The sequence below is a fragment of the Silurus aristotelis genome (assembly GCF_946808225.1).
Source record: "Silurus aristotelis genome assembly, chromosome: 27".
In the NCBI taxonomy this organism is placed as follows: Eukaryota; Metazoa; Chordata; class Actinopteri; order Siluriformes; family Siluridae; genus Silurus; species Silurus aristotelis.
In genome coordinates, this window is record NC_139600.1 from 13,676,509 (window position 1) to 13,687,446 (window position 10,938).

A 10,938-nucleotide genomic window follows, 5' to 3' on the forward strand; every position below is an offset into this window, starting at 1 on the left:
TATGAAACAGAATTTAAAGCAGTCATGACTTACTGATGATCCTTTGCTCCTGCAGATTTGGATCTTCGTAACTTTGATTGTACTCAATCGTTCCCCGTTTCTGTTTTAGCCACTCCCAATGAGTCCCAGGTGGAGGTGAGAACACCGCCTCGGCCCAGCACCATCGACATGACATTACAGCGACGTTCCTCCCTCAGCGATCAGGTGAGACTCGGCCTTCAAATTCAATTGTATTTTTCACAGGCATATCCATACAGTGCTGTGCAAAAAGTATTTGCTCACTTCTTGGAATTTGTATTTTTGGGGCATATTTGTGATAGTTAAATAATTGAGATCATCAAACAAACATTAATTTTGCACAAAGATAACCAGAATGAATACAAAATGCAGTTTTAAATGATGATTTTATTTATAAAGGGGGAAAAAAAAATCTGTCCAAACCTGCCTGGCCCTATGTGAAAAAGAAATTGGACTGATTAACAAACATTGACTAAATATTTTGGAAGATGTGCGTCCACGTTTCATCTGGTGTAAAACTAACACAGCATTTCTTAAAAAGAACATTATACCGACAGTAAAACATGGTGGTGGTAGTGTGATAGTCTGGGGCTGCTCTGCAACTTCGGGACCTGGACGACTTGCTGTAATTGATGGAACCATGAATTCTGTGTTGTACCAGAAAATTATGAGGAAAAAGGCAGGTCAAGTTCAGGAACATGTGGGTTATGCAGCAGGACATGAACTAAAACAAGAAACAAGTCTCTGAATGGCTTTAAAAAAAAAAAGAAAGAAAGAAACTAAGGTTTAGGAGCGGCCTAATCAAAGTTCGGATTTAAATCCGATTTGCTGTGCCATTACCTTAAACAGGCCATTTCATGCTCGAATCCCTCTAATGTGGCTGAATTATAACAATTCTGCAAAGATGAGTGGGGCACATTTCCTTCACAGTGATCTGAGAGACTCACTGCAAGTTATCACAAATGCTTTATTGGGGTTGTTACCACCAAGGGTGGCACAAACTGTTATTAGGTTTAGGGGGCAATTACTTTTTTTTTTATACATAGGGCCAGGCAGGTTTGGACAGCTTTATTACCTTAATAAATTAAATAAACTTTTTAAAACTGTATTTTGAATTTATTCAGTATTTACCCAGGTTCTCTTTGTGAATTATTCAAATTTGTTTGACGATCTGAATCATTTGTGTGACAATAATGCAAATAAAAAAATAAAAAACAGAGTAAACGAATACTTGTTTACAGCACTGTACTGTACAACATCATTTTTACTGCCTGATTCTTTTTCATCCTAATGTCCAAGCACAGAAGTCTAAGCATGATATGCAAAAGCAAGAATTGTTTTCAGTGCTGTAATTAGCATAGAAACCTGCCCTGGATCATTTTTATTAGTTTTGGAAACCGGCAGAATTGAGGATTGTGCTTATTTCTATACAGGTTATATTCATGATTGCAAAGTAGCAGTGATTGTATGGTTTTAATAAGTCATTTTTGAAATGCTTACAATTGTATAATAATGCGATATAATAAAATTTTGCATTTAAACCCAAACCTGTTCCATCATGGCAATGCCTCTGTACACAAAGTGAGCGCCTTGAAGATATGGTTTATATGGTTTGAAGAGGAAGATCGTGAGTGGCCTGCTACTGAGCTCTCCAAACAAATCTCCACAAACACATTTTGCCAGAGGAGTGGAGGGTGTTATAAGAGCAAATTAGGACTGAATGTGGTGTGAGATGCTCAAAAAGCACATACCATACTTATGACCAGGTGTCCACAAACCTTTGCCAATACTGCGTATCTCCTTTTAGGACCTGTTTTTTTTTCATCTAGCTTGAGAACCCCATAGGGTTGATTTTGGGAGACTCTTCCTACTGCATGAGCTGTGAAATGTGTTTGATAGTAGTTTTTTTTCCCCCCAGAATACTCACACAAGTTCCCCTGTTCAAGTAAACCAGCAGCAACAACAAACTCAACATAACACACAGGTAACAACCACACTTGCATTTGCCAAGATAGAAGTTCCTGCAGCAGGTTACTAATCATCAGTTTTAATATACACGCAAGAGCAATCACTTTCCGTATACACTATATGGACAAAAGTATTGGGGCATCTGACTGTTCCAGCCATATGTGATGTGATGGAACATCTTCCCAGAAGAGTGGGGATTACTATAGCAGCAAATGGGAACTAAATATGGAATGGGATGCTCAAATCATTTACCAATCATAAGGTCAGGTGTCCATTAAGATTTTTGTCCATATATTGGGTATTTTTTAACATATAATAAATTGGCAAAAGTTTGAGGACACCTGGTCACCTGATCAGATGTTTCAATACCTTTGTTCATGTAGTGTATATTTTATCAAACACGGTCATGTAGCAAAAAGGAATTATGAATCGCACGCTAATAGCCTGAATCTGAGTCAAAATGTTGGATTTTCAAAAGTAATAAACTTTATTTTTTAAAGAATTAATTGTTTCCACTGAAAGCATCTTTTACTTCATCACTAACTGGTGGATTCTTCTTATGTTGCCTTTCTTTTGAGGAAAGTAATGCCTTCCATCAGCTTTATGATTGTGTACACATTGTGTGCGTGTGTGTGTGTGTGTGTGTGTGTGTGTGTGTGTGTGTGTGTGTGTGTGTGTGTGTGTGTGTGTGTGTGGCAGTACTCCGCACAGCTGAACGCCATGCAGCATCTGAAAGAGCAGTTGGAACAGAGGACGCAGATGATCGAGGCCAATATAAAAAAGCAGCAGGAAGAACTGAGGCAAATTCACGAGCAGCTGCAGAAGGTGCAGGGCCAAAACCTTCAGGTATTTCTCCACGAAAAAAACAAACCCACACCACCTCAAAAACACAAAATGTCATTTTTTAAACCATTGAACCAAAAAAATAGTGAAAAGTGTATGAAAGTTTGTGATCGGTGTCAGCACCTCTGGGTTTTCTATGGAAAAATTAATTGACTTTTTTTCTACTTCTTCTCTTCGTTCCAGATGTACTTGCAGCAGTCATCAGCTGTGCACCTCTCTCAGGTGGGTGGAGCTTCAGGCTCACAAGCTGAAGTCGGAGTACAGGTTGTCACAAGCACCGCCCCCAACAGAACACATCGCACCCTTCAGCCACAGCAAGCTCCGCCTCCTCAGAATTCACAAGGCTCCGTCCTCACACAGGTTAAACACCAATACACTTATTTCGCGTCTAAACAATAAAAAAAATGAGAACGCAAAATATACATGACTCGTATTTTCCAGCAGCAGAATGAGAACAGTGCAGTTCCAAATCGCGTCAGAAAAGAACCCATGTTTCTACCAAATGACTCGGAAGCATTTAATACGTCTTCTGCTTTTCTGTTCGGTTCTGAGCGATCCATTAGGCGTGACCTCGTTACATTTGTCTGCCTCCGTTTCTCTTTATAGCACACCATTATGCTAATGGTATCGGGGCGAAGCAGCTTTTCGGAGGTTATGTGAATTCTTTTCGTTTGAAAACTTTAAAAACTGTTGTTTGTTTGTTTGTTTTTGCAGGGTTCTGTGTCCAACACAATGATGGTCAGTCAGCCTGGTGGCGACAGTGTCCTGCAGGTTCCAAGCACCCCATCGCATAACATCACACAAGTAACTACAATTAACAGGTGTGAATATCTAATTTACACTTTAAGGCCAAACATTTGTGGATTCGTACTACCACATCATTCTATGCTATTATGTGACTCTAACTCCAACTCCACTCAAGTGTCCGAATACTTTTGGCCATATAGTGTATGTATAATAAATACCGCGGATTAATTGCTCGTTATTTTAACTAGCAGCCTTTTTTTTTTTTTGTATCGAAAATGCTTTTTCAGTAATTCCATAAATGCACAGAGCAGACGTGTGTTCACGTTAACGGGACGTGTTAATCAGTCAACAACAGCGTCTAGCGGAGGAGCAGAAGAACTTAAAAAGCCTGGATGAGCGTTTCCTTGCTGTAATTTATATATATATATATATATATATATATATATATATATATATATATATATATATATATATATATATATATATATATATATATAATAAAAGCTAATTATTTTGGTCTCCTCTCCCTTTTTTTGCTGATACGAAAAAACGTGTTTGTGACTCAACACCCGTAATGTGATCTGAAAAATAACTTTTACTAGTTTGAGTTACTACTATGAATTGGATTATTTCTCAGTGCTGGAGTATTTCATTTTCCCGACAATGGATGGCAGCAGTTTTATTAATTTTTTAAAAAAAAACCTCATTTATCCACTTATGAGCGTGTAATATCGTGTCCTGCTTTCCACACTACCTTTTTATTTTTCTTTATATTTGTGACTGGAGGGAGCGTTTCTTTCTGACCAATCACTGTTGAGATTTCCGCAGAGATGCACTAGAAGTGAATTTATGTGCAAGATGTAGAATCTCATTTGCATTCACTATTGTCATAAATTGTTTCTCGTATTCCCTCAGGTTTCCAGGGCAACAGTTGGTCACGAAGTTAGTCACGGCTCCCATGGCCTGCAGTACCGTGATGGTTCCCACGACAATGTTTATGGGCCAAGTAGTGACCGCGTACAACCCGTTTGCGCAGCAGCAGCCGCAGCAGCAGGGCCGAACTCAGGCGATAGCAGCGGTGACTGATTCTCAGCAACAGGGGCAGCCCCAGGGGGCAATACTGCCTCAGCAACAGCAGCCATTTTTACAGGTAACGCAAACAAATTCGTCAAATTAACTTGTATGGCTCTTTTTAAAGTGTTCTATACCAGGTTTAGACTGATTGTTTTTTTAGTCCTTAATAAACTAATATAAAAATTGATTCATTAAAAGAGTCTTAATATATAATTAGCTCTAAAAAAGCTACTATTGTAAAACAATGGGCATCATCACAAAGTAGCTTTACAGAAATTAATAGATTAAGTATACAGTCTACAATTGTCCCTATAAGTTTATCTCTAATGACAGAGCCAGAGGTAATGATGGTGAGGGAATATACGATACGATAATGAAACCTTGAGAGGAACCCATCCTCCTCTGGGTAAAACCGGATATCCATTCATTATAGTTCCCTCACTGCTGAGGTTAACATATGTTCACTTCGCTCCCACCACCATGCTTCACTGTAGAGATGGTGTTCTGAGAGTAATGACCAAATGTAGCACACTATGGCTTTGGTCTATTAAACAGTTTGTTGGACTCGTAAATTTTTAGAAGACATTCGTAACAAAGAGCATCGTGAAAATCAAAAATGACAGGACAGCCATCCTGCCTATAGTATGCCATCTACCAAATGTCAGTTAGAAGGGCAAGACGCATTAATCGGGGTAGATACACAGTATAGTTTTTATAAGTAATAATTTTTTTAATTAAAAAAATGATAATTATTTAACAAATTGGTTTTGTGGCGTTGTTTTGTTTTCTACAGGGAACCCACATTTTGCAGAGCAACCAGTCCACACAGCTGATCCTGCAGGCGTTCCCTATTCAGCAGCAGGGTGCATTCACCACAACAGCACCACAACCACCACCACATCAACCACAGCAAAAACCCCAGCAGCAGTTGAAGCCGCAGACTCCAAAGCAGCCGAAAACCTCATCCTCTCACCATATGGACACCTCGAGCACTCAGTCACAGTGACGCAGGACGACGTAAGCAGCAATCCTTTTGGAAAATACTTTTTGGGGGGTTTCAGTTCTACAGTAATAAGATTGACCTCAGTATCACCAGATGGCCACCGGGGGCAGTGTTTTACAGACTTCGCAGTATTTCTCAGCAATAACAGCATGAACGTCGGTGCCATTAAATAGTTTCTCTTCACGTTTTTTGTAATTTATTGAAGGAATCCAGTTTAGTCTCTGAAAAAATTCATAAAAAAAAGAATATAATAATAATTATAAGTTGTATTATTTTTATGAACCACATGAATTTAATTGTAAAGGAACAAAAACTATTTTATACTCTGCATAAAAAGTATAAGATCTTATTTTATAAGTTTTCGTTTATACGTCACGATTTTTTCCCCATCGTGTTTAAAGTGTGGGAATAAAAACATTACTGTTGTAGTTATTTTAACGTAGCTTTGGTTTTCTATTCAGCCCCAAAGGTGGAAAATAGCTTTCGGATTTATATATTGTTCCTCATTGAAAAGTATTCTTTGAAACATATTTTGATACATAACCACAGTGTTACCTCGACATAATGGACAGATGCAGTTCTGAATGTTTTAAGTGCCAAAAATTAGGGAATTTTCTTTACAAAAAAAGCATATATATATAATATACTAAATTGTCTAAAGCTTGTGGACACCTGACCGTAAAATTTGTTTTTTTGAATGTCCCATTCTATATTTTTTTGCTGTTAATATAATCATCACTCTTCTGGGAAGATGCTCATTCAGCTACGAGGCTGTTAGTAAAGTCAGGTACTGGTGTAGATGCAGTCAACGTTCACATTCATCCCAAAGGTGTTCAGTAGGTTTGGAGCTCTGTAGCACAAGATCTTCCACTCCAAACCACATGAAGCATATCTTCATATAGTTTACTTTGTGCACAGGAGCATTGTCATGCTGGACCACATTTGGGTCTTCTACATCAAGTGAAGGGAAAATGTAATGCTACTGCATCCAAAGACGTCCTTTACAATTGTGTGCCTCCAGAAGTTTGGGGAAGAACCACATCTAGCTCGGAAAGTCGGGTGTCCTAATAGTTTTGTTCAAATATCATTGAAAAACACAGTATTGATTTATATATTTTTAGTTTTTATTGTATTTTATAGCACTTATTGTGTTCTTGCACACTAAATGGCCCTTATCCTAATAATTATTTTTAAAATCTTTTTGTAAAAGAGCACAAGAGTTGAGTCCTGACTCTATAAACGTGTAGGAGTTTATATTTGTCATATATGACGTAAAAACACCAGGGGAAAAAAGAACACCTGAGAAGGATTCGTTATACAGGTAGAATTGATTGTTGTTTGAGGAATTGTGCAGACGGTCATGTTAGACCATGTCCAACTTATAAAGGGTTTTTTTTTGTTGTCGTTGTTGTTGTTAAACCTTTTTTTGTTTAATCAGACAGTGTGTAATCGGATTCGAAAGTGTTATGCATGAATACTGTTTTTGTGTGTTAAGATGTCAGGTTTGTGTATGTTGCATTAGAAATGGGAAAACAAACTCTTTATTTTTTTTTTGGCTCGTGTATGTTGCATTTGTTAATTTTTATGATTCGGAAATGTTTTTTTTTGTTGTTTTTTTGAAAAACTTAATGTTATGATTTTAATTTCCTTTTTTTGATTCAATACTAAAAGCGAAAGAAGGAGAAAGTAGCTTGCTTCAAGCCCACCAAAAACAATGACCTATTTATTAATTTTCTCTGTATGGTTAACCAAAGGTTTAAAAAATTGCAATATCGATACAATAAAAATCTATGTAAAATAGTTCATAGGTAATAAATGGAAATGACACGTTTTAGGTAGGGCAGACTGTAAAAGCTCTGCCTACAGTATTGCTTCTGCAGTTCTGCATTTAGACATAAAAAAAAAATACAAACATTTCTCTGTTTTAGTTTTTCCCTCTGATTTTCTGTTTATGGATTCCGGCTTTAACGAGTTCCTCTGGATCACTATGTGCTTTTCAAAAGTGACAAGAGAAGTTGGAGGAAATGGGAATCTAACACTTTTTTCTCTTTTACGTTATGCTGTGCACAAAATCTCCGGACACTCATTGTAGAGCAATCGAGAACCCCCTGGTCTGTTTATGCATTTTGCTGAAAGTGTGTGTGTGTGTGTGTGTGTGTGTGTGTGTGTGTGTGTGTGTGTGTGTGTGTGTGTGTGTGTGTGTTTAGGGAGGAATAATAGTTTGTAAAGCAGAAATTGAACAGTCCAGAGAAATACTGTAATGTGTGTGTGTGTGTGTGTGTGTGTGTGTGTGTGTGTGTGTGTGTGTGGGACAGAGACACCGTTGTTCTGTCTGCTGTCTCCATCGTCTTGCAGAGCCTATAAAATGTTTGGTTCGGGAGTATTTCAAGGAAAATAAAATGTCATTTTTCATTGTTCTAATACTTCTTCAAAAAATAAAAATTGAATGACCAGAATGTACACGGACCACAATATATGATCAATGCCCTAAAGTGCTCTATATCAATCTAATGTCCTCACCTGGGAGTCAAAGAGAATTTCATTGTCTGTCTGCTCTTAGGGAGAAATGCCCACCCTGGGGCTATTTGTGCAAAAGAAGAATAATAGGGTACAAACTAGAGCAACATATTCAAAGATCACAGACAGTCTGCAGGGCAGGGCAGGGCAGATCGAGGTGAGGTGGGGTTGTTCTCGATTGCTCTGCATTGAGTGTCCGAAGATTTTGCACACAGAATAACTTTGTAAAAGAGTACAAGTGTCGGATTCCGATTTCCTGTCACACTCTTGTCGCTTTTGAAAAGCTCGTAGTGATCCATAGGAACTTCTCAGAGTGAAAACCAGCATGTTTAATGAAGCCACTGATGAATTATTAAGTGTCCCACAATCCCAAATAAATCCAAAAAATCTGATGCAACAAACTATAAATCAGGTTTAACATTTTGAGGGGAAAAAAAACTGGTTATTTCATCATTGGTTTTCCTTTTTTCAAAACCAAAAAAATGGATGAGTGAAATGAATATGGGCCTTCTTTAATATTTTTTTCTCTCACTACAATTCGTTCACAGCTCAAATTTTTAAAGTCAGATTTTCCTGAACCCTGTTGTACAGGCTATTCATAGGGGCGTGTGGTAATTTTTTCAGTAAATAATATGCAAGGGATCAAGATGGGCATCAATGCATTTTAGGAGTGCATTTCAGCACCTGGACAGCACTTAATAAAAAAAAAAAAAAAAAAAAAAAAATTTTTGAATTTTATTTTTTATATTAGTTACCTACTAATAGCTCATACATATGCGGGTCATTACAGATCATTAATTATTTCTGGTCCCAAAGTTAATCTGAAATGTTATATTTACACACACACTGCTGTGAAAAGGTATTTCTTGATTTATAGTTTTTTGGGGGGTTTTATTTCCATATTTGTCACACTTAAATGATTCAGATAATCAAGCACATTTAAATATTACACAAAGACAGTCTAAGTAAATACAAAAAGCAGTTTTTTAATTTACTTTGTTCTTTTATTAAAGGGATAAAGCTGTCCAAGCCTGCCTGGCCGTTGGTTGAAATAGAAATTGCCCCCTAAACCTAATTATTGATTGTGCCAACCTTGGTAACAACAACTGCAATCAAGCATTTGTGATAACTGACACTGAGACTTTTATATCACTATGGAGAAATTGTGTTTTTACAGCATGACCCGCTTGGTTTGGACTGCTTTTTTTTCCCTTAGGATTTTTTCCCTCAGGGTGAAAAAATAAAAATCAGGAATGGGGAGAAAATACTTTTTCACAGTAGTATGTGTGCATGTGCATATATACATTTAGAATGTAATTAATTTTTCTATTTTATTTTAGTTATTATTTCTTGAATCATTTCGAACTCAACATACACGGACCGTGTAGACATTCGATTCTTGAATTCTGAGTGTAAATGGTCATTCAATCAAGTATTTCTATGTGTTTGTGTGTGTTGCTAAAAGCAAAAAACTTGTTGTACCTCTTCCGTTATTGCTGTATGGGTTGTGTGGGTCAACCCTCCAGTCGATAACCAATCAGTTCTTGCCTTGCAGTAACTTCATTTTATTTTCTATAACAAAATCCAAAGTAACTTTATTTTCCTATGCAATTGACCTTATCTGTGTCGAGACCGTCAAACACTGTTGTGCGAAAATAAAATAAAAATGCATTGGAAGCTTTTAAGTAAATAAAATAGGAGGGTTGCAGTAAACAGAATTTCCGCATAGGAGCGTATCACTTACAGTCATTATCATATGTTGTATTGGAACTGAACCCTGTGTACCTCTTTGTATCTATCTTTGTCATTTCCTGTGTTTTGTTTTTTGTGTTGTTTTTTTTTTTTCATTCAATCACCAAAGAATTTGTACAATCGGATTTCTCGCATCGTGTACACTCGCCAGCCACTTTCACATCTGTACACCCTGCTCTGCTTGAGTATGCAGTGATCTAACAGCAGCAGCAGCAGCATGGTGCTTACAGTCATACAGTTTCATATCAAACATATGAGAATCCGGTGGAGATACGTAATCTCTCTGTGGGTTAAAATAACTAAATGGATCGGGTGAAAATCAAATGTTTTTTCCTTTGAGATGAAAACAGCAAGTGTTACTGTTTATTTTGCAATAGTCTGAGTTCACACAGGATGGTGCGTAAAACAAAAAACATCCAGCGAGCAGCAGTTGCTCAGAGAATAACCTCTTGCTGATGAGAGATCAAATGAGAACAGGACTGAGAGGCTCAGGCTGACAGGAAGAATCCTGTTTCCCTAAAGCACTCTTTTACAATTGTGTTGGGCAAAAAAAGCATCATATGTTTCAAAAAAAAAAAAAAAGTGGCTGTCGAGTGCCAAGTTTGTACAGGTTTTTTTTTTTTTTTTTTTTTTTTTTTTTATGAAATTTATTTTTTTAATGTTTAAAAACACAATCTTCCCAAACAATACTCTGAATACAGTAAGAAATTCTTGGCCATGAAGATTAAAACGAGTTGTGTTGTGTTTTTTTCCAATTAATAAGCTAGCTGTGAGGCAGCTAATATTTGTTGTTTTTCATGCAACAATCTGAAATAAAAGACGAAAGCAGCATTCAGCCTGATGAGTAACACTGTGTGATTCGGTTCATTATTTCTCTTAAATTTCTGTACGACACCGAGAGAAGTATTCATTCACAGGTCGTGCAAATGTGTGGGTGTTATTGGAGATGACCTGTCAGTCCTTCACCTGATTTTGGCTGGTTTTCTATCATCCAGTGTATTAAGTCAAACCCTTCA

At 37.2% G+C, this 10,938-nt stretch overlaps 1 protein-coding gene across 9 annotated transcripts in view; it reads left to right on the plus strand.

The window, feature by feature from the left end:
- clockb (clock circadian regulator b) overlaps nt 1–10,938 on the plus strand; it is a 27,863-nt gene that overhangs the window by 13,673 nt on the left and 3,252 nt on the right. For 3 of the 9 annotated variants that reach the window (XR_014531977.1, XM_083532838.1, XM_083532839.1), the window contains exons 16-22: nt 110–204; nt 1,937–2,002; nt 2,686–2,832; nt 3,013–3,189; nt 3,544–3,650; nt 4,492–4,726; nt 5,444–5,667. Coding sequence is in view for 7 of the 9 variants with exons in the window: in XM_083532838.1 (XP_083388964.1) it covers nt 110–204; nt 1,937–2,002; nt 2,686–2,832; nt 3,013–3,189; nt 3,544–3,650; nt 4,492–4,726; nt 5,444–5,656 (1,040 nt within the window). In the remaining 2 variants the exon portion in view is untranslated. Of the gene's footprint in view, nt 1–109; nt 205–1,936; nt 2,003–2,685; nt 2,833–3,012; nt 3,190–3,543; nt 3,651–4,491; nt 4,727–5,443; nt 10,771–10,938 lie in introns of those variants that run through there. The other 6 variants (XM_083532840.1, XM_083532837.1, XM_083532841.1 and 3 more) reach the window with 4 other exon arrangements.